Source organism: Microtus ochrogaster, unplaced genomic scaffold (assembly GCF_000317375.1).
Source record: "Microtus ochrogaster isolate Prairie Vole_2 unplaced genomic scaffold, MicOch1.0 UNK44, whole genome shotgun sequence".
NCBI classification, from domain to species: domain Eukaryota; kingdom Metazoa; phylum Chordata; class Mammalia; order Rodentia; family Cricetidae; genus Microtus; species Microtus ochrogaster.
The window spans coordinates 1,812,529-1,836,417 of NW_004949142.1; the positions used below are offsets into that span (position 1 = coordinate 1,812,529).

Consider the following 23,889-nt stretch of genomic DNA (forward strand, 5'->3'; position numbering starts at 1 on the left):
CAGACTACAGACAGAACACTCAAGGGTGGCACATGGTGCACAAACTACAGACAGAACACTCAAGGGCAGCACATGGTGTACAGACTACAGACAGACAGAACACTCAAGGGCGGCACACGGTGCACAGACTACAGACAGACAGCATTCAAGGGCGGCACACGGTGCACAGACTACAGACAGACAGAACACCCAAGCACATACATGTACTTATTTATTTTTAAGCTCTTAAAATTTTTATTTATTAATATTTTTGGTTTTCTGTGATAGAATTTCTCTGTGTAGCCTTGGCTGTCCTGGAACTTGCTTTGTAGTCCAGCCTGGCCTCAAACTCAAGAGATCCGCCTCCCTCTGCCTCCCGAGTGCTGGGATTAAAGGTGTGCGCCACCACCCAGCTCCAAGCACATAAATTAAAAAAAAAAAATCAGATAAGGGTTTTGTAAAAATGGTGTTCTCATGCTTTGTTACTAAGTTGAGATACAGGTCACGAATATGCTATGGAAATATATGTAGGTGTTTTTAAATGTGATACAAAAGAATGGAACCCATGACCTCAAATTTGCTAGTCACATGCTTTACTAGACATTGGAATTTACTCATGCCTTATGAACTTTTTTTTAAATTTAGATTTATTTATTAATGTGTGAGTATTTTGCAGATATGTAGGTAAGTGTATCTCATGCATTCGTAGGGCTCACAGAGAATAGAAGGGTGCATTGGTTTCCCTGGAACTAGAGTTAAGTTGTGAGTTGCTTTGTGGATGCTGGGAACCAAACTCAAGTCCTCTGCAAGGGTGGCAAATACCATTTTTCCTTTTTAAATGATTTTATATACGTATGTAGAGTGAACGGTCATATGTGTGCAGGTGCCCCTGTGTGCTAGTGTGGAGGCCTGGGGACAACCTCTGGTGTCATTTTCAGGAATGTTGTCCACCTCCTTTGAGACAAGTTTTCTTACTGGGAGGTTAGTCTAGACTGGCTGGCCACTTAGCCCGGGAGATCCTCCTATCTTGTCACACAAAGACCTCTCTGCTCTGTTCTGTCCTTTCCAACCTTTCTGTCATTCACTTGCATGCAGGTAGAGACTGGAGCTTGTTGACTTCCACAGCACATTAAAGCTGACACATTAGATAACAGTCAGAATTCAAAATGATCCCAGCAAATGGAGTCCAGATGAAGTAATGCCCAGTGTTTCATTCAATAGTGTTTGCAGAGCTCTTTGCAAAGATTCAGGATGCAAAGAGAGTGGGTCACAGCTTTGTCTTCCGGGAATTTACTACTTCCAGGAGGAGATGAAGTACAGAAGTATTTACCATAGGAGACAGGAGAAGACAGGTGCCAGTTACGTGATGCACATTCAGTACCATAGTAAGAGTCTGTGAGGAGGCATTCCTGACCCGGGGACCAAGAGATGCATCTAAGGAAGCAGCCTTCGATGTGGACCCGGAGAATGGGGGCACAGCTGTAGAAACAAAGGGTGACCAGAGGGTGCTCAGGTTGGAAGGCAAGAACTCAGGAGGACAGAGTTCCTTTCAGGGATAAAGTGTCCAAAATTGATTGTGGAGTTGTGCAGGTGGATGAAAAACAGTGAACTGTGTGTTTAAGATGATGGGTTACAGCTCCGTAAACCTGCTAACAAATGCAAAGAAAAATGGAGAGATGGCACAGCAGTTAGGAAACACCACTTCTTCCAGAGAACCTGGTTCAATTCTCAGCACCCACTTGGCAGCTCACAACTGTCTGTAACTACAGTTCCAGGGGATCTGTACACCTCACATAGACATACATGTGGGCAAGATACGAATGCACGTAAAATAAATATAAATTATAATAAGAAAGTGAATGGTGAGGGGGCATATGAATGCTTTTCCTGAGCTCCTCGGTGTCTTTGCTGTGTAAGTCTCTGCTCTTGTTTAGTTAATTTATTAATCAGTCTTACTCCCACACTGCCGCCATAGTAGGCATTCTAATGATGGGTGTTTTGTTCTGTTGGTGGGAGTTGCTAAATGCGTAGTCTATACTTTGTGCATACATTTAAACTTGAGTACATGGTGTTGTTCTTGCACCATTTCGTGCTGTGTCCCTGCTTTGTGATGAGTGGAGCATTTGGAACCAGCATCTGATGATGCCGCTCCCTTCTCCCTAGTGTGCGGCACTCAGCCCAAGGCCTTGTATTTGGCATGCAAGTGTTCTACTGAGGTTTACACCAGCTATTTTTAAATACTTGCCTTTGGGGGCGTAGCGGGGAGCGGGCACTCGCTATTTAGGTAAGAGTTAGATAAGAGTGCCCTGGAATTCACTAGGCAGCCAAGCTGGCCTTGAACTAATGATCCCTCTTCCAGGTGCTATTATAGGTGTATACTGCTCTGCCAAGACAACAAGGTTTTTGTGATTTTTTTTCTTTTTAATATGAGACAGGGTCTCACACTGTAGTCCAAGTTGGCTTAGAAGTTATTAAGTAGCCCACTCTTGATTCTTGTGCCTTGGTCTCCCAGGTTCTGGGATTATGGGGATATATGTGATTTGGCTAATGGAGATGTGCATAGGATTTTGGGGCTTGATGGACATGGTAGCACATGCCTGTAATCCTAGCAGTTGAAAAGCAGGAAGATCGGGCTGGAGAGATGGCTCAGAGGTTAAGAGCACTGTTTGCTCTTCCAAAGGTTCTGAGTTCAATTACCAGCAACCACATGGTGGCTCACAACTATCTGTAATGAGATCTGGTTCCCTCTTCTGTCCCACAGGCAGGCAAACCACTGTATAGTTAATAAATAAATAAATCTTCAAAAAAAAAAAAGAGAAGCAGGAAGATCACAAGCTCAAGGCCAGCTTGGACTCCAGAATGAAACCCTTTCTTAAAAAAACAAAAGAAAATCTTTAATTCCAGCACTTGGAGGCAGAGACAGGCAAGGCTCCGAGTTTGAGGCCAGCCTGGTCTACAGAGTGGGTTCCAGGACAGCCAGAGAAACACAGAGAAACCCTGTCTCGGAAAAACAAAAGCTAAACCAAAACAAGCTATTTGGGGCTCTAATGCATAAGAGTTTGTAAGAAGGTTGCTCATTCTGCAGGGAGCTGGTCAGCCGGTACTGAACTTACTTCCTCAGCTTCCAGAGTAGCTGGGATGGCAAGCAGAGGGTTTTTGTCTGTGAGGTTTGTTTTGTTGTTGGGGGCGGGGGATAATGCATGATCTCTCCATTATGTCATTCTGACTGGCCTCAAACCCGCAGAAATCCTGTTACTTTGCCTCCCAAGTACTGGGATTAAAGGTGTGCACCATCATACCCGGAGTGAAGGTTTAAGGCACACTGACTGGATGACCCACCAGTGAGGGAAAACTAATGGTGCAGGACAGGGAGGGAGAGGTGCTGGGTGAAGGTCTCGATTGGTGAGGAGGTATTGGGGATGGTGTTTAGTTGACTGAAAACAAACAGTTCACCCACAAGAACAGAGCGGAAGGCATCGCGCACAGTGAGGTGGGTAGATACTGTGGTGGGTGTCTGTTTTCCTTCACACAAATCCCAAAATGTCAACCAGTTTTTTAAAAAAGATTGCAAATACCTCCAGTGGTAGGCTGCCTGGTTACCTCCTGCCATCTGTATGTTCTACTTCTGCTAAAGCGGCCTGAGATTACATCAGCTCTTTCAGTAGCCAAACATATCCTCCTGATGGTGGTTCCAAAATAGCTACCAAGCAAGTCTTCTGCCGCATACGGCTGAGTGCATTAGGAATGGAACCGTGGGCTTTTCTGTAGTAACTTCAGCTCCTCTAATGTCTCTACCTGAGCATCATGCAGCAGCTCAGACAGACCTAAAGCAAAGCTAATGAGCACCCTTTCAGCATTCCCTCCCGTCTGCTGACAAGCAGCACTCCTCTGGGCCTCAGCTTCCCTCACATTCAAGCAGTGGCCCAACCCTACATCTTCACATGCATGCAGGGAGCTCTGTGGTGAGCCCCTGGCTGGTTTCAGGCCTTCAGCCCTCCGCTCACTGAAGGAAGAATGCCAGCATTTTGCTTTGACCGTGCCATCCCTTGCTCTCAGTTTTCTTAATTAAAAAAAAAAAAAAGCATTATGAGGACCTGGGTACCCTCTTTAGTATCACCCTGGAGCTCTGACTCCATGCCCCTGCAGGTATCCTCTATTTCTTTGCTTCCCAGTCATCCTATCTGGGTTACTCTTGGGTTTCTGTCTTCAAAGACCTTTGTCTTGCGCCTCAGCTTTATGTGTCCTGCATCTGACTTGCCTTCCCTCCATGGTGCCTGGTGGAGGGTCTCAATTTTTTTTTTTTTTTGGTTTTTCGAGACAGGGTTTCTCTGTAGTTTTGGTGCCTGTCCCGGAACTAGCTCTTGTATGCCTCCCGAGTGTGCCATACTGCTCTTAAATTCTTCCTCTTCCCTGTAAAAACAGTGCAGTGCTCTGTTGCTCATGTCACAGGCCTCTCCCCTCCTTATGCATACTTTGATTTATTAGAAAGTACTTGGTTCTACACAGTATTTCTAGGATTCAACCTCTTAAACCACCTTCACAGCTGCATGGTGCAAGTCACCGTCTCCACTAAATTCGTGCAGTAGGCTCCTAACCAACTTTCCTTTCTGCATGTTCTCAGGGTAGGAATCAGAACGGGTCGTCCCCGTCCTCCCCATCACACACAGTGCTGAAGTTTGAGCCCAAAGCACTGAGCTCCTGTGGATTACCTAGTTGAAAACCATTATTCTGGAAAAAGTGAAGTCAGTGCTGAGGACAGTGGCTCAGTTGCCGCATAAGCATAAGGGCATAAAATCAGTTCCTAGAACCCACAAAAATGCCAGGTGTGGTAGTGTGATCTTATAGTCCCACTGTTGGGGAGGCAGACACAGGTGGATCCCTGGGGCTAGGACTGGGTAGTCATCCAGTTTCAGCTGATCTACAAGCCCCAGGTCACAGTGAGAGACTGTTTCAAAAGACAGCAGTTTGCTAGCCTACACGCATGCACGCGCACACACACGAGAGGGCTGGGGGTCAGATTACTTAAATAATCTGGAAGGTCCTTCTCTGTGACTTCAGTTTATTGTCCCATTGTTCCCTTTACTCCTAAATATGTTGAATTCCTGGCTAACCCTTAGAGTCTCCACATGTACTTAACTCAAGTCTTTTCATTGCTGTTTGAACTAAATAAAATGTTCTCCTCACTCCCACCCCGAGACCCTTTTAGCTGATAAATAGTTTTGCTCAGTGTTGCTCATAACCAGGAGTTGATATGTAAGGACTTACATTTGGGGCCAATTAATTGTTAAGCACTTACTTAATTGTTTTTTAGGATATTCACAAAGTCATACAGCCATCATCATTATCAACTTTAGAACATTTTCATCATCCGAGGGAGAAACTACACCAGCTAACCTTTGCCTTCCCTGAGCCCTGTTTTCTTTCCCTTTGTATTTGTATGTAAATGAAATGATACACCTTGAAGACTTTTTTGCCGGTTACCTTTGCTTTGTATCATGTTTTAGAGTTCATCTGTGTTGTAGCTTCATGTACACAGGTGGTATGTGCATTTCTCTTCTTTTTATTGTCAATATTGTTCATATGAAAACAGTATATTTCACTACCCAGTCATAAATTGGTCTCCTTTTGGGTTTCTAGTTTTGTTTTTGCTACTATGAATAATAGTACCAAGAATAATTATTTAGAAGTTTTTGTGCATCTGTAATTTTGTGTATTTGAGGTTTATACTTAATACCAGCTAGTTTTGTGTCAACTTGACAAGCTAGAGTCCTCTTAAGAGTAAACCTCGCCAGGCAGTGGTGTCATATGCCTTTTATCTCAGCACTTGGGAGGCAGACATAGGCAGATCTATGTGGGTTTGAGGCCAACCTGGTTTACAAGGACAGGTACTAAAGCTACAAGGAAACCCTGTCTCCAAAAAAAGGGGGGGGGGCACCCAACTGGCCTGTGGGTAAACATGTGTTGCATTTTCTGGATTAACTGATGAGGGAGGGTCCAGCTCACTGTGGGTAATGCCACCCCTGAGCTGGTGATCCTAGGTACTATAAGAAAACAGGCTGAGCAAGCCAGTAAGTAGCGTTCCATTCCTCTGTGAGTTCTTCTCAGCTCCTGCCTCCAGGTTCCTGCCCTGACTTCCCTCAAATGTGCTATGATTTGAAAGTATTAGCAGAATTAAACCCTTTTCTCTCCGAGATGGTCATGGTGTTTTATCACAGCAATAGAAACCCTACGGCTGGTGGTGGTGCACACCTTTAATCCCAGCACTCGGGAGGCAGAGGCAGGGGGGGATCTCTGAGCTTGAGCCAGCCTGGTCTACAGGATGAGTTCCAGGACAGCCTGGGCTACACTGAGAAATCCTGTCTCAAACAACAACAACAAAACAGAAGCCCTAACTAGGACACTGTTTGGGACTGGAATTGCTTGGTTGTATTCCACACTATGTTGAACGCTTTGCAGAGCTTTCCAGAGCAGCAGCACTGTTTCCTGCCCAGCTTTCACATTCTTGACAGCATCTGTTACTATTTATAACCATGATCATTTTCCAAAGCCAATTTTGTTCATCTAAGTGAAAAATGTAAAGATATAGGTTTGTTCCTCATTTTTACCTCTGACTCTTGATGTGTGCCTTGATCTCAATCCACTGTGGCCAGTGATCCCATGATCCCATTAAGAGAGGGGCAGGTTTGGTGCAGCTGAGCTGCCATAGCCAAGGCCCCCAGTGTCCCTTGAGTGGAGGGTCTTCCAGGGAGTGGGGGCCCTCCTCACCACACAGAACTTAAAGGAAGCAGTTGTCAAGCAGGAAAAGGTACCCTTCTGTCCTCCCTCTCCCTCTTGCCTTTAGATGGATGATGATGAGGACGAGGATGACGTGGGAGAGCACGATGATGACCACCCTGGGATGGAGGTGGTGCTGCATGAGGACAAGAAGTACTACCCCACAGCCGAGGAGGTATATGGCCCTGAGGTGGAAACCATAGTTCAGGAGGAAGACACCCAGCCTCTCACAGGTATGGCCGGAGGAAACCTTGCCTAGCTGTCAGTGAATCTTCAAAGTTACATGAATGAATTGGGCGATATTTTTTTCTTTAATTTCCAGTATTGTTTATGGACTAAGATTCAATTAACTTTGTTTTAATATTCAGCGAAACTCTTAGCTTGTTAGTAAATAGTTAGTACTTTTTTTAAAAAAATATTTATTTATTATGTATATAATATTCTGTCTATGTGTATGTTTGCAGGCCAGAAGAGGGTACCAGACCTCTTTACAGATGGTTGTGAGCCACCATGTGGTTGCTGGGAATTGAACTCCTGACCTTTGGAAGAGCAGGCAATGCTCTTAACCACTGAGCCATCTCTCCAGCCCAACAGTTAGTACTTTTGACCTGTAGCAAAGGCTCGGTTGTTAAGAGCACTGACTGTTCTTGCAGAGAACTCAGGCTCAATTCCAGGCACCCACATGACAGCTCAAAACCATTTTTCACAGAAGATCCAGTGCCCTTTTTTGACCTCTGAGGGCACCAGGCATACACATGGTGTACAAACATACACAAAGGCAAAACACTCACACACATGAAATAAAATAATTAAAAATATACATAGTTTTAAAGGAGTTAGTGCTTTACCTACTTCTTGGGGCTTAAAAACTGCTGAGTTTTCTCTTTGGTCTAATGTTTTCCTGTGCATCATATTCTAGCCCTTCTCAGCCATCCGCAGTGGTACAATTGTCCAACTCTGAGTAGTGGTTCTGGAAAGCGATTCCGTTTTAAAATGTGTCTGTTGTTTCTCCATACCACACCAAATAAGCTCATGCAGTTCATGTCTCTTCACTGTCTCATGCTGAAATAGCATCCCCAGCTGTCAATCTGAGTGACAGATCCGTGAGAATAAAACAAATTGATGTTATATATCATGGGCTCTACAGCCCAGTCCAGCAGAATCGAGTGCTGTATTTTTGGTTTATTCCTAACTATGTGTCACTACTTTTCCTTTTTCCTCCTAGAGCCCATTATAAAGCCAGTGAAAACCAAGAAGTTCACTCTGATGGAGCAGACGTTACCTGTCACGGTGTATGAGATGGAGTAAGTTATAAGGTCTCTCAGTTTTCCAAAGAAATACTGCGGCCATCTTTTCTTAAGGCAGGAAAAGGTAGTTTATGATTGAAGGAGCCAGAGAATTACAACAGCAGTTTTTTATGATCTGCCAGAACTATGGCTGCTGGGATATTTAAGTTCAGTCTTAAATACCCTCATCTAGATGTCAGCTGTTTCCTCTGCCTCTGTGCCAGCACAGCCTCCATCTCAGGGTAGTCCTGGGTGCCAGCCTTTGAGACCAATGAGTGTTACAGTTATCAGTGTTGAGATCACCAGAGCTGTGATCAGCAGCTGAAAAATGGCTCCAGGAAGCCCCTGCTGATAACTTTTTTTTGTTGTCCTGTCTCTCACTCTCTCTATTTTGATGGTGGTGGGGTTTTTTGGTTTTTTGTTTGTTTTTTGCTTTTTTCTTTTGGAGATAGGGTTTCTCAGAGTAGCCTTGGCTGTCTTAGAACTCACTCTGTAGACCAGGCTGGCCTCAAACTCAGAGTTCGGGCTCCCTCTGCCTCTTGAGTACTGGGATTAAAGGTGTGTGCTACCACTGCCCTGCCTGATTTTTGTTTGTTGGCTTTTTAAGAAAAAAATTCCCTAGATAGCCAAGGATGACATTAAATTCCTGCTCCCCCTGCCTCCACCTACTAGGTGTTGAGATTATAAACCTGTACCACCATGCTCAGCTGATCTTTGCATTCTTCTCATCCCTCCCCTGACCCAGGTCACATGCATTCTAGGCTGGTCTTGATTCTGCTGCCTCCACCACCTAAGCACTGAGACTACAGGTGTGATCCACCATGCCTGCCACTTCTTAATCCAACCTTTCCTTTTCCAATCATTTTACTGTTGAAATCCCTGTAGGGGTGAGCATGATGGCCAGGGGACACAGGTGTCAATCTAAGTTTATTTCTGAGACTTGCATGGCAGGAGAGACCCAGTTCCTACAAGCTGTCCTCTAGTCTCCACATGTTCCCTGTGACGCACGCACGTGCCCTTTCACCTGGAGGGCATCGGTCCGTTTCTGGGTTGTTATGTCATGGGCACCACAGCCAGGGCTCTGGAGATCCAGGTGCTCTGCCTCTGGGTATTGTGCAGCTGGGCTGACAGTTGTTCCTGGCTGGAAATTTCTGGAAATCCTTCTGTGCCTCTTGGGGAGCTTTGTCGTAGCTCCTCATCTCTGCCTTTCCCTGTCCAGTTTCTTAGCAGATCTGATGGACAACTCAGAGCTCATCCGAAACGTGACCCTTTGTGGCCATCTCCACCACGGCAAGGTGAGAGACTGGTCTGCTTCCCTTGGAACAGGATTTCTCTTTGAACCGACTCATCTTCTGATCCCTTAGAGTCATAGAGATTCCAGTTTGAAGTCCTGAGGCTGGGTGGGTGGTTGGGAGGACAAGACAATACTCCTGCATACTCTTATGGAACTGTTGTGAAATCCCAGCATTTCTGAACTCTGTTCCTGACCACTTACATACGTGAGCAGTTTACATCTGGACAGAAAAGGGGAAATTGAGCCTTACTCTGATTTTTATAACCTTTTATTTCCTGAGGGAGGTCTTTCCATGAAAGATTTCATCTTTCATTGAAAAATAATCTTGTGGCTTCTGTGTTAATCCTTTGCTGTCCCATAATCCTCCTTGTTTTCCCTTTTCCTCCCTTCACCCCTGAATTACATGGTGTGTTGGGAGCTTGGGGAAAGGGGCACAGATTTTCCTCTGTAATTGGCAGGTCTTACTCATCTCTTCTCTTTCAGACGTGTTTTGTAGATTGTTTAATAGAGCAGACGCATCCAGAAATCAGAAAGCGCTATGACCAAGATGTGAGTATAACTTGGGCCCGCTCCTTTCCTGTCTTCACCCAGCACTCACATCAGTGCTGTCTGCGTACTGCTGCTGTGGGACTGGACTTTATTAATAGGTGGAAGCAAGTCATTTCAGCTTTCTCAGGAGCATGGAGAATGTTAACCTGCAGTAATTTTAGATGATCTGTTCTGCATTTGGGATCCCTCCTCAGTGATGTATTCTGACTTTTACAGTCTCCTCTTTCCTGTCGTTTTATTAATAGCCTGTTCTATAAATATCATACAATTGAGCCTTACTGTTTTTGTGGTAAATTTAAATGCCTGTGAACAAGGCCAGCAGTGGCAGCTAGTCTCAGTGCAATAAACGTTCAGACTCTGCCAAACTGACTGTTGAGACACGTGAGACGTGAAGGCTGGCACAGGTCTCCTTTCCCCCTTTAAGATCAGTGTAGGTGTACAGCTTAGCCCTCTCTCTAGCCATGGCGTGGTCTTCAGTGACTGCTCCCCACCCCACCCTGCACACTCAACCTTTTCCATACATGCAGGAACTTTTTCCATCTGGGGTTGGGGACACTGGTCTCATTGTCTGCAGTTGCTGTGGAAACACCCTGCTGTGCTCAGTGTAGTTTCCTCCTGGGAGACCCCCCTGAGTTGGGAGGAGGTGAGGGAAGGTGATTGATGGTGATGGTGTGCATACAGGAGAGACGTCTGGATTCAGGTGCTAACATCACTGAATTTTTTCCAGCTGTGCTACACGGACATCCTCTTCACAGAGCAAGAGGTAAGTGTGTCTTGGGAAACTAGATTTTGCACACACAGGCCCACTAGCCATAGTTTTGTAGCGAATGGGAGCGGTGGCAGGGGCTTTGCCGTGGCATTCCAATTTAGCCTTGCCCTACGCTACACTCAGTTATTCCATAGTGAGAAGTGGGAAGGCAAGCTGGAGCAGGAGCCTTCCAGTCCCTGAGTAGACTTAATTTTACCTAATAAGACAAATACTGAGAGGTGACATTCAAATTTGTAAAACTCGACATGATCTTTACAACATCTGGACTCTGTAAGATGCGTACTATGTGCATCTCCTTCAGGAATGGGATTTTCTGTGGACTGCTTGTGATTCTTTTATCTTTCCGTCTGGATCTTCCTCCCCTGTCACCTCTTCTCTTCCCCCTCCTTTATTATCTGTCCCCCTTTCCCCTCAAGAACTACATGGCAGGCTCACATAAATACACAGGGTATTTAGGGCAGTGGTGCACAGGATAAGCCATCATAATGACATTTTTACTGTGCTGAGGCATGCCCATCAGAAACAACGTCAGCTGAGTGTAGCGGTGCATGATTTTAATCCCAGCACTTGGGAGGCAGAGATGATGGGTGGATCTCTTCCAGACCCTCCTGAGAGCTACATAGTGAGACCTTGTCTCAAAAAAAAAAAAAAAAATTTCGGCCGGGCATGGTGGCGCACGCCTTTAATCCCAGCACTCGGGAGGCAGAGGCAGGCAGATCTCTGTGAGTTCGAGACCAGCCTGGTCTACAGAGCTAGTTCCAGGACAGGCTCCAAAGCCACAGAGAAACCCTGTCTCAAAAAACCCCCCCAAAAAGTTCAAAGCCTACTGGGGTGACAGAATGAGAATGAGGCCAACCTGAACAACTGAGTGAGACTCTGTCTCAAAATAAAAATTTAGAGATGAGGATATTGCTCAGCAAGTGAGAAGACCCCTGTGTTCACTTTCTAATACTCCCTCCCCCCAAAAGAAAATTGTCTTTGGTGCTGGAGATGTAATTCTGTGGTAAAATTCTTGCTTAGCATGCACAAGGCTCTGAGTTGATCCCTAGGACTATTAGAAAAGAAAAGAAAAAAGAGTGTGTATGTTTTATCTACAAGATCATGCCATGTAGAGGCCTAGATAAAAACGATTACACCTGCTACAAGGAGAGACATCAGTATAATCGGTCAGCAGTTAACACACACACACACACACACACACACACACACACACACACACTGCTCCCCCCCCCAGAGCTGACAAATGTCTCTGTACGTAAAGAAGTCGTGACCACTGTCTTAATTTCAGAGAGGTGTTGGCATCAAGAGCACTCCTGTGACGGTGGTGCTGCCGGATACCAAAGGGAAATCTTACCTCTTCAACATCATGGACACACCAGGTGGGACAGCCCTTGATTATTTTCTGAGTACTTTGGAATACTATAACTGCCTTCTTTTTTTAAAAATTAATTTATTTATTTGTTATGTATACAATGGTCTGCCTGCATATGTCCCTGCAGATAGGAGTTGGCACCAGATCTTATTACTGGGGGTTGTGAACCACCATATGGTTGCTGGGAATTGAACTCGGGACTTCTGGAAGAGCAGTCAATGCTCTTAACCACTGAGCCATCTCTCCAGCCCCTATAACTGCCTTCTTAATATTATTATAATCATCCTAGGGTGGGACTCTACTGGGAGAAATTTATGCGCTGCAGAGTGCTGTGGGCAGGAAGAGGAGTATTGGGGTTTGCAGACTTGGCAGTGCTCCTCAGGTCCCACAGGTTAAGTGCCTCAGGCTACCAAGTGATGGCTGGATATTCGGTTTTCAGGACATGTGAATTTTTCTGATGAGGTCACAGCTGGCTTGCGAATCTCGGATGGAGTGGTCCTTTTCATTGATGCGGCTGAGGGGGTAAGTGTGGGCCATTAGAAGCTAGTCCCTTGTTACTGTGCCTCCTACACATTACTCAAAGTGCCATGAGAGCTGGGAACCAGGGAACATAAAAGCTCGTGTGGGTAAGGCTCAGGTTTGCTCTGAATTTAGGGAAGCAAGTGATGTTCAAAGTTGAGATTGTTCAAAGTGAGATTGGAGTTGGAATTGTATGATTCTAAACTGAAAAATTGGGTAATGCCGTTAACTTTATTCCTATGGTCACTAGTGTGATACCAGCAGAGGGAGCCAGAGACACCTTATTTAACAGTCCAAACTCAGTCAAGCATTGTACGAGGAACTCATTCTCATCTATTTATGATTTCTCTCTGTACCCAGAACACTCTCTCTCTCGTGTCCTCTCCCATGTTGTATAAAAGTATTTACAGATTGTTTTCTTTCCTTTTTTTTTGTTTTGTAATGAGGTGAGATCTTACTTGGCTTTCAGAGTGGCTCAGTTTGTAAGGTACTTGTTGCCTTACAAGTCTGGTGACATGAGTTCAGTCCTGAACTCACACGTAGTAGAAGCAGAGAACAAGCTTCCAAAAGTTGACCTCTGACCTCCACACCACGCTATTACATGCACACGCCTACACACATAAAAATAAATAAATGTAATTTTAAAAGTTAAAAAGAGCCAGGCTTGGGTGTCACGTGTCTTTAATCCTAGCACTTGGGAGGCAAAAGCAGGCGGATCTCTAAATTCAAGGCTAACAGTGAGGGAGGTCCAGCACCGCTGGAGCTGCACAGAGAAACCCTGTCTCAAGAAGAAGAAATCCACTGTGTAGCCCAGGTTGTCCTAGAACTCACAAAGATCTGCCTGCCTCTACCTCCTAAATGCTGGGATTAAAGGTGTGCACTACCATACCCAGCATATCCTCATGTATCTTGATGGTCTGGGACTCATCTTTGGCTATCAAGAGTTCCTTGTAACTGGCTTTTCATCCTCCTGACCCAGCTCATCATGTTTTGGGTACTTACTTATCTTCTTACACACTTTCCTTGCCCCAGTCCTAAACCAGACATTTCTTCAACAAGCCGTGGCTTCCTGTATAGTGGAGACCACTATTTAGAATCAGAGATCTGGGGTGCTCATTGCTGCTGTGGTCTTCACCTCCAGGCCCATTCACTGCACACAGCTAGTAATGCCCAGCCACCCACACATCTACCACTCTTCTGCACACAGGTGTTGGAACGGTCCGTGTTCCAGCTGTAGCTTTGTGTGTCTGTGATCACAGCTCCCCAGGAAGTATGAGGACTGCTGCAAGTTTGGGGCAGGCTGAGAACACAGAGCAAGGCCTTGTCTCAAAAAAAAGGGGGGGCTGGAGAGATGGCTCAGAGGTTAAGAGCACTGACTGCTCTTCCAGAGGTCATGAGTTCAATTCCCAGCAACCACATGATGGCTCACAACCATCTGTAATGAGATCTGGTGCCCTCTTCTGGTGTGTGTGAAGCAGAATGTTGTATACATAATAAATAAATAAATAAATTTAAAAAAATTTAAAAAAAAAGGCAAAACATGGCTTGTTCATCCAAGCATGGTGGCACATTCCTGTCATCCTAACTACTCTGAAGGTCAAGGCAGGAAGACGGCAGATTTGAGACTAGCTTGAGCAGTGTAGTGACACCCTGTCTAAGAATAGACTAAAACAGGGAGGGGCGTAGCTCAGAGGCAGCATTCCCCAAGTGTACAAAGCTCTGCTTTAATCATTAGGATCACAGAAAGGGGGGGAGGAAAAGACTCAGAATGTCCTTGTTCCCAGCACTGCTATTGTTTTTACTTGCTTCTCAGACCTGCTGGGTTCTGCCCTGGGGATGATGCTTCCAGCTGATCCTTTACCCCAGGCCATTTCCCCCCTTGTACCGAATGTGTTGAGAGTGTCTGTTTTGGCTCTGCTGTCCACGTGTGCCCTGTGTTTCTCAGGTGATGCTGAATACAGAGCGTCTGATCAAGCACGCAGTGCAGGAGAGGTTAGCAGTCACCGTGTGCATCAACAAAATCGACCGGCTGATCTTGGAGCTGAAACTGCCCCCAACAGATGCTTATTACAAACTTCGACACATTGTGGATGAGGTCAATGGATTAATAAGGTATAGACTCCTGGGAGTGGATTTCCTGTCCTTAGGGGAGTCTGGGTTTCATAAATCTAAAATTTACACTTGAAGACTTCTGGGAGTCACTTACTTTTTGGTGTGTGTTGTCATGTGAGCCTGTCAGTTCTAACAGGACATGTTGGGTCTCTTCAGAACTGCCTCCAAGCCTGACTTCAACAGCTCAGTGTCTGAACCAGTCATGTAGTATTAACACATCCCCAGTTTTGTAGTCAGTAGAATCTAAAGCAGTTTCACGTTTTGTTTTGTTTTGTGTTTGTTTTTGTTTTTTCGAGAGAGGGTTTCTCTGTGTAACATTCCTAGCTGTCCTGGAACTTGCTTTGTAAAACCAGGCTGGTCTCAAATTCACTGAGATCCACCTGTCTTTGCCTCCTAAGTGCTGGGATTAAAGGCGTGCGCTGCCAATACCTGACGGCAGTCTCACCTTTACCACACACCGTGGCAGGTTAAGTGGGTTATTAAAGTTTATTATTTATTTATTTGTTATTTTAGGTATCTGAGTGTTTAGCCTGCCTGTGTGTTTGATGCCTACAGAGGTCTACAGAGGTTGGAAGGTGTTAGATTCCCTTAAGCTAGAGTTACAGGGAGTTGTAAGTTTCCATGTGAGTGCTGGGAACTGAACCCAGGTCCTGTGCAAGAGCAATGTGCTGCTCTACCTGCTGAGCCATTTCTCCAGCCCCAAAGCTCACTCTGCTTCTATTAAAAAAAGAAAGAAGAACGAAAAAAAAAATCAGGTGCAATATGGTGACGTATGCCTAGGGTCCCAGCACTTGGGAGGCCAAGGCAGGAGGATTAGAAGGTTGAAACTAGCTTGGCATACACAGCAAGTTCTAGTTAGGCCTGAGTAACATCGAGGGACCTTATCTCAAAAGCTCAGATTTCGGCAAGGGAGATGGCTCAGTGAGTAAAGTTCTTGCTTCATGAAGCCCTGAGTTCAGATCCTTAACGTCCTTGGAGCCAGCTAGGTGGTACCTCACACCTGTGATCTAGCACTGCCAGGTGGAGGCAAAGCAGCCACATAGTCAGCCAGTCTGGCCAGTTGATGAGCTCCAGGTTCAGTGAGAAACCCTGGCTCAAAAATCAAAGGGAGAATACTAGAGAATGGCACTCAGTGTCTTCCTCTGGTCTCTGAGTGTGCACACCACCTACACAAAATAAATTAAGCAAACGACTTCCAAAAAAAAATAAGTTGGCATAATGCTTCACACCTATAATCCTGGTACTCAGGAGGCTGAGGTGTTGTAATATGAGCAGCGGGGCTGCGTCCCCGGCACCCGGCCGCCCGCATGGCTAGCTTTACCCGAAATAATTACACGGAAACTGTATTCTTTTAAACACTGCTTGACACATTAGTTCCAGTTTCTTATTGGCTAGCTCTTACATATTAATCTAACCCATTTCTATTAATCTGTGTAGCCCACGAGCTGGCTTACCAGGAATGATCTTAACCTGCGTCTGCCTGGAGTGGGAGAATCATGGCGACTCCCTGATTCAGCTTCTTTCTCCCAGCATTCTGTTCTGTTTTCTCTGCCTACCTAAAGGTTGGCCTATCAAATGGGTCTAGGCAGTTTCTTTATTAATAAGAAATCACTCCCACATCACAAAATAAATTAAGCAAACGACTTCCAAAAAAAAATAAGTTGGGCATAATGCTTCACACCTATAATCCTGGCACTCAGGAGGCTGAGGCAGGAGAATTGCTATGAGTTAGAGGTCAACCAGGGCTAGAGAGTGAAATACTATCGCAAAAAAACAAAAAGAGGACTTAATAAGATGGCTGAGCAGATAAAGGACTTGCACAAGCCTAACTATATTCAATCCCCAGAACCCACAGAGTTGGAAGGAGAGAGCAGATGTCATAAATGTGTTCTCTGACCTTCACGCTCACCCCACACATACATGCTGTACACCCATGTAACTAATAAATGAGTCAGTAAATTAAAAAAAAGAACTAAGCAAGTAAATGAAGAAAAATTGCCTATTGGCATGTTAAAAGAAATGAAGTAGCTAGTTGGTCTAGCTCCCTTGCCATATGGCACCTGCTGCTGAGTGGTATTGGCTGCACTTGTCTTACTGTTAACGTGGGCCGAGTAAATGAAGAAGCTTTGCTGTGTGTTCTGGAAGATTGAGGCCCACATCAGTGAGTATGGGAGGTGGCATAGAATTACACATCTAAGTTGCTCTGAGGCCCTTGTTAGCAGTGTTGCTGTAGGATATGGTACTGGATGACACAGGTCATCGTACTCCTTGAGTCCCTGAGCCTCTTGCCTGAACCTCCCAAATGCTGGGATTACAGGTCTACACCTCCCTTCCTGGCTTTCTGAATGGCTCTCAAGTTGTTTGAAAAGTTTGGGCTGGGGTGTAGCTCCATCCTGGAGCTCTTGACTGCTGTGTACAGGGCCTGGGCTCTGCTTTCTACGAAACAGTGAAATGAAAGAGTCAACAGGAGTTTGTGCAGCAGAAAGCCAAACAGAAAAGACAGTGACAGTGGGGAGGAGCAACACTGCTCTTTCTCTCTTTTTCCAGTGGTGTTTGTGTCCTGTCCCCACCTGTATGCCTCCACCCCTAGAAAGGGCCTCTTAAATAGTTCAGACTAGCCTGGAACCTCCTGTAGAGCCAAGGATGACCTTGAACTTCTGATTCCTCCCCCTGATATTGGCTACTATTAGTTTATGTGGTGCTGGGGCTCAAACCCAGGGTCTTGCATGTGCTAGGCAAGCATGACCCATCCCTGTATATGCCCACTTGTATTGGAATTGAGATGTCTCCTAAATATCTCCTAAATTGAGATGTCTCCTAAATCTCTCTCTCTGATCACGTTAGATTCATTTGTGTTCTGAGGTCTTTATCTCTATCCTACAGATTTCCCCTTATCTGTCCTGTGTGGTTAGCTTTTTTAAGACTGCAGAATGTCCCAGCTCTGGGACATCAGCTTTTTACAGAGTCAGTGAGGGACTCCATCATTCACGTTCTTGACCAGGCTTTTGGCAAATCTAAGACTCTCAGGCCAGCACCTCCCGGGCCAGAGAATGAAGACTGATGGGAGCTGCTGTCCTTCCTCTTGGATGGCAGTGGTGCAGCAGTCTGGTCCGGGTCCTCGCAGTCCGGCGCTGGCTCACAGCAGTCTCTGTTTCAGCATGTATTCCACCGACGAGAACCTGATCCTTTCCCCGCTCCTGGGCAACGTCTGCTTCTCCAGCTCCCAGTACAGCATCTGCTTCACACTGGGCTCCTTTGCCAAGATCTATGCTGACACCTTTGGTAAGCTCTGCCTGCTGCCGTCTCGCCAGCTTCCCCAGCCCTTCCTGCAGAAGTTGGCTTCCTGTCATAGCCCTGTGCTGTGATGGGAGTTGAAGGGATTACTTTATCACTTGTTATTGCCACATTTGGGGCTCCTTTTGGTCTCAAATCCTTTCTTCAGGCTAAGTTGTTTCTAGACAATATTTTTTTAAGATAAAGAATTTTATTTTTGGTGTGAGTTTGTGTGTGTGCCCCTAAATATGTGCACATGCAGTGCCCACAAAGGCCAGAAAAACTGATGGGACACTGTAGAACTGGAGTTACAGATGGTTGTGAGCTGCCATGTGGGTGCTGGAAACCAACCTGGATTCTCTGGAAGATCAACAAGTGTTGTCAACTTCTGGGCCATCTCTCCAGCTTCCTTTTAAGATTGTGTAGGTGTAGGTGTGGATTAGAGGTTAGAACAGGATGTGGGATCCCTTGGAACTGGAATACAGGTGGGTGTGAGCTATTTTATGTGGGGGCTGGTAATTCAACCCAAGTCTTCTGCAAGACTTGGGTTCTTGATCTCTGTGCAACTGAGCCATCTTTCTACCCTGTCTAAATAACAACAATTTTTGAGTAATTAGGAAGAAGCCAGATGTGGTGGTGCCAGTCTTTAATCCCAGCACCCAGGAGAGGCAGGCAGATCTCTGCGTTTGAGGCCAGCCAGGGCTACACAGGGATAACCTGTCTAAAAAAAAGACCTCGTTTTAGAAATAAACATCCCTCCTAGAATGAGACCTCCTCAAGGTTTGTAGGATTTATGCCCATAAAGTACTCTCAGTCCTTTTCCAGGGTGAACAGACTTGCACCGTTAGTGCTCCTTGCTATCTTTCCACCCATCTCTAGTCACATGTAAACGTGATAGGTGTGATAGGCCTCGTTGAGAACTCATTGGATTTGCAGTCAGCCTTTACAGGCCTCAGGAGTCCCGTATGTCAACGTGAGATTTCTCTAGAGGGTTATTGTTACCCTGATTTTAGAGCTGAGGAGATGGGGCCATGTGAGAGTTCTCAAAACAGATGGGGCTGGAGAGATGTTTCAGTGGTTAAAAGCACTGGTTGGTCCTCCAAAGGTCCTGAGTTAATTCCCAGCAACCACATGATGGCTCACAACCATCTATAGTGGGATTTGATGCCCCCTTCTGAGATAAAGGTGTACATGCAGATAGAACATTCATATATAAAGTAAATAAATCTTTAAAAAAATTAAAGGAAAAAAATTCCACAAAAACTAAGTTAAAAACCAAAAATCTAAATGGGAGGCGGTGGCGGGGAAGAGACGGAAATCTTTAATAAATAAATAAATAAATAAAGTCCCAAAAAAAAAAAACAAAAAAGTCTAGCTGGGTGGTGATGGTACATGTCTTTAATCCCAGCACTTAGGAGGCAGAGGCAGGTGGATCTCTGTGAGTTTGAGGCCAGCTTGGTCTACAGAGCTAGTTCCAGGACAGGCTCCAAACCTACAGAGAAACCCTGTCTCGAAAAACAAAAAACTAACTGGGCGCTGGTGGCACACACCTTTAATCCTAGCACTCAGGAGGTATAAGCAGGTGGATCTCTGTGAGATTTACCTTTATATTTATTTTTACATATTTTTATTTATTTATATGTACTTGTAGACAAACACTCATACACATAAAAAATAAATTAAAAAGTAAATCTGTTTTTAAAAAGATATTACATCTAGGGGCTGGAGAGATGGCTCAGCGGTTAAGAGCATTTCCTGCTCTTCTAAAGGTCCTGAGTTCAATTCCCAGCAACCACATGGTGGCTCACAACCATCTGTAATGAGATCTGGTGCCCTCTTCTGGCCTGCAGGCATACACACAGACAGAACATTGTATACATAATAATAAATAAATAAATATTTTTAAAAAAAAAGATATTACATCTAGACACCTGCATTTCCACACATCACTGAAACATTGGTTCTGGTTGTTTTGCAGTTATAAACTATGGGTGGATGGGACTGAGAATGGAGCCCGAGGTAGCATGTACTTAAGTACTTAGTGTGCAGGCAGCTTTGGGCTTTATCCCCAGCACCTACATAATAAGTGATGGATGGCTGAATGAGTAGAGGGACAGTGCGTAAGACTAACATGAGCAGAGGTCCAAGAGGAATCTGTGTGTTCCTCAGTGTCCTTGGTAGCAGCATGAAAAGCAAAATCAAAGGTTTCCTGACTCATAAGGTAGACTTGCTTCAGTTTCCTTATGCTTTTGTCTTTTGAGAGTTTCACTCTGTATCCCAGGTTGGCCTGGAACTCAACATGTTTCCCAGGCTGGCCTTAAACTTCTACCTTACCATGGCTGGCTAAGATGGTATAGTTTCTTTTTTCCAAGACAGGGTTTCTCTGGATGGATGGATAGATGATAGATAGATAGATAGATAGATAGATAGATAGATAGATAGATAGATAGATAGATAGATAGATAGAGAGAGAGATAGAGAGATAGATGCATGCCTTTATTGTCAGGTACAGCTGAAGGATGGAGGGGAGGACAGTTTCTGTGACCTTCCAGCAGGACAGGCTAGAGGATGATGGTAGGGCTTGACAGGTACAGTGAGAGCCAAGTGCTTCCAGGCTTACAGGATTGGAAGGCCTTACTGGAGGGCCAGTGAAGACAGGCATCATCATTCTTGGCCTGTGCAGGTGACGGTGCATTATGCCACCAAGGAGAAAACGCCTATTGGAAACAGCTGGAAGACCATTTTCAGGTGTGGTACTACACACATACCTGCCATCCCAGCAACCAAGGAAGGCAAGGATTGTGAGTTTAAGGTCAGTCTAAGTGACATAAGTCCTTTTCTCAACAAAACAAACACTCACACACAGTTTGAGTATATATGTTATTGGTAGAGTGCTTACATAGCAAGAACAGACAGATAATATTGGGGCCTAATGGAGGAGGGTTTGAGATTCCAGGTACTTGCTTCCATTGGCATTTAGGAGCTATTAAAGACTGTGGTGGTGCTTGCAGAACAGTTGAAAGACGGGCTTTCAGGAAGCACTGCCTGTTTGAGTATCTTGTCAACACTCAGAGCAGGGTTGTGAAGGGGATTATTGTTCTCTGAGACTGGAAAGGAGAAGGATGGGAGGGCTGTCTGCTCACCCTTTAATTAAACTTTGAAGTGGTAGGTCCTTTATTGCAGGTGTTGAAGGTTTTATCCATTTTGGAGACTGGGTCTTAGTAGGTGTCCTAAGATGGCCTTGAACTTGGAATCCTCCTGCCTCAGTCTCTTGAAAAAGATTACAAACCTGCATTACAATACACAGTCTTCTTGCAACTACTTAAGAAGCTATTGAAGTTGAGAGGGTAGTTTAGTGGTAGACCACTTGCCTAGCAAGCATGAGGCCCTGGGTTTAGTCTCCTGCTCTCCAAGTTTAGTCCAGTGGCAGTTATACAACACTGTAAGAACAGCTGTAAAGGGCATGGCTGGAGGAACAGTTTACAGAGTCAGGGAAGGTTTGGTAAGTGTTAATTAAAGTAGGAAAGAAGAGGCAGGGATGGGACTCAGTCGGCAGAGTATATAGCATGCAGGAAGCCTGGATTTGATCCTCAGTAAAACGGACAAGGTGTTACATACGCATAATCTAAGCACTTGGGAGGAAGAGGCAGGAGGATCCAAAGTTCAGGGTCATTGGCTACATAGTGAGTTCAAGCCAGCCTGGGCTACATGAGACTCCTTTTTAACAGTGAAAATGGAAAATGCAGTGTCTGAAGAGCAGGAAGGAGAGCAGAGGAGAGATGGGTTTGGCCCTTGTGTGTCATGCAGCAGTAGCTGCAATGCGAGAAGTCTGGAGAGGAAGTGTGGCTTTGGGAAAGGAGCGTGCATTTCCTTTGTGTCTGCCATCAAGTAAGACTGTGTAGGAGTTAGGTGGCACTCTCTGCTCTCTAATTGAATGCAGCTTCAGGAGCTCTCTGCTCAGAGGAGGATTTTGTTGTTTTGTGAAACTGGGGGTTGTGCCCTAATTAGGGACTCATACATGCTAGGCACGGGCTCTGATACTACGTAGTATTCCCCTCCCTGGGTGAGAAGAGAAGGAATTTTAAAAGCCATGGCTGCTTGGTTCAGTCTGATCAAATTTCACATTGTAGTTAAACTGAAAATACTAATTAGTAAAAAATGAGACAGGTAGTTGTGGTGTCGCATGCCAATAGGGTATACTGAAGAGGTAAGGATAGGCAGATCTATGTGTGAGTTCCACGCCAGACATGGCTACACAGTGAGACACTTTGTTCAGAAAGAAAGGATGGCTTCAGTGTTTACTCCCCAGGTTGGTTAACTCCTGGGGGTTAGGGGTCCACTCCGTGGCACCTTGTGATGACCCTGCAGCTAGAAGATGGTCCACATGGGTTTCAGAAAGGATGGATGCCACTGCAGACGGGATGTAGATATCCCTCCAGAGGACACAGGCCATGTCCCTGTTTATAGCTTGGTCCTCTGCCTAGGCCTAGGAAGGACCCTTGCACTTGGAAGATGCCTGGGTTCTCCTTCTGCCTCTGCTAAGGCCTTGTCTCTTTGAGCCAGTCCTGTCCTCTGTGCCTCAGTATCTGGCTGTCTAATTAAAAGGAAGTGTCTAGACCTTGGGAGGAAGGTGCTTTTACAACTTGCAGCACCTAAAACAGAATTTTGAACTACCCTGTCCTAGGAAAATTGTAATTGTGTGGCTTCCTCTACAGGTGACATTAATTACCAGGAATTTGCTAAAAGACTCTGGGGTGACATCTACTTCAATCCCAAAACGTAAGTATCATGTGGGACGTTGCTTGTGTGGACTGGTGATGACCTGCTTTTATCTTATGCATGAACTGCCATCTCTGCAGCTTGGAATGCTTGGTCTCTTGAGCTTAGTGGAGGGAGAGCCCCCCTTACCTCCCAGGTCTTCAAGGCCAGGTCAGACATAGCTGTGAGTCCTCTCAGGACCCATTTAGAAACTGTGATCACCTAGAGTCCTCCCTCTGCTCGGCTTCTACTCATATTTAGGATTTAGGCAATGAACCCTTGGGATAAGTCACATTCTTCCTCCTTGGTCACTCACACTTCTTTTTCTCTTTAGGAGAAAGTTCACAAAAAAGGCTCCAACCAGCAGCTCCCAGAGGAGCTTTGTGGAGTTTATCTTGGAGCCCCTTTATAAGATCCTTGCACAGGTGAGTGATGGGCCACCTGCTTCAGGTCTGCCTTAAATCTGCTAGGTCGTCACTTCTTTGTTTTCATTTTGTGTTGGGAGGGTGTGAGGATGTTTGTATGGAATGTGTGTTCATGAGCAGCTGCATATGCTTATGCATACATGTGTGTAGGCCAGAGGTTGGTGTCAGGTGTTAGTCCCAACCTAGTTTTTAATGAGACAGTTTAATCTGGAGCTCACCAGTTGACTACCTGCTTGGCCAGCAAGCCTCCACATTCCCTCAGTGCTGGGATTAGACATCTATGCAGGCATGTACAGCTCTATAGGTGGGTATTGATCCCAGCTCTGGTCCTCATGCCTGCACAGCATGTTCTTTACATGCCCATCTCCCAGTCCCATTATCAACTGTTTAGTAATCACCTTTGAGCACTCAGGAGGTAGAGGCAGGTGGATCTCTGTGAGTTTGAGGCCAGTATGGTCTTTGAGTAAATTCCAGGACAGCCAGGGCTACACGGAGAAACTCTGCCACAAAAAACAAACCCGTTTGAGCAGTGTCACACTAGATCTCTGCGTTCTAGGCCATCCTTATCTAATAGGAAGTTTCAGAACAGTAGGGTTAGAGAACCCAAGAAAACTTCAAAACCTCTGAGAAAGCTTAAAAATGACTTGATGGTTAAAGTACACTGTTGATCTTGAGTTCACTTCCCAGCACCCATGTTGCGCTACTCACAAACATCCGTAATTCCATTTCCAGGGCATATGGTACCCTCTTCTGGCCTCCATGGGTATCTGCATGTATAT

At 45.3% G+C, this 23,889-nt stretch overlaps 1 protein-coding gene across 2 annotated transcripts in view; it reads left to right on the forward strand.

Moving 5' to 3' along the window:
• The window catches only part of Eftud2 (elongation factor Tu GTP binding domain containing 2), a 43,350-nt gene that overhangs the window by 4,919 nt on the left and 14,542 nt on the right, over positions 1–23,889 (forward strand). The window contains exons 3-13 of one of the 2 annotated variants that reach the window (XM_005369093.3): positions 6,821–6,986; positions 7,979–8,057; positions 9,259–9,334; positions 9,817–9,882; positions 10,610–10,645; positions 11,940–12,030; positions 12,463–12,545; positions 14,488–14,654; positions 17,812–17,936; positions 22,643–22,706; positions 23,020–23,110. In XM_005369093.3, the coding sequence (XP_005369150.1) occupies positions 6,821–6,986; positions 7,979–8,057; positions 9,259–9,334; positions 9,817–9,882; positions 10,610–10,645; positions 11,940–12,030; positions 12,463–12,545; positions 14,488–14,654; positions 17,812–17,936; positions 22,643–22,706; positions 23,020–23,110 (1,044 nt within the window). The remainder of the gene's footprint in view (positions 1–6,820; positions 6,987–7,978; positions 8,058–9,258; positions 9,335–9,816; positions 9,883–10,609; positions 10,646–11,939; positions 12,031–12,462; positions 12,546–14,487; positions 14,655–17,811; positions 17,937–22,642; positions 22,707–23,019; positions 23,111–23,889) is intronic. The other variant, XM_013354451.2, reaches the window with a different exon arrangement.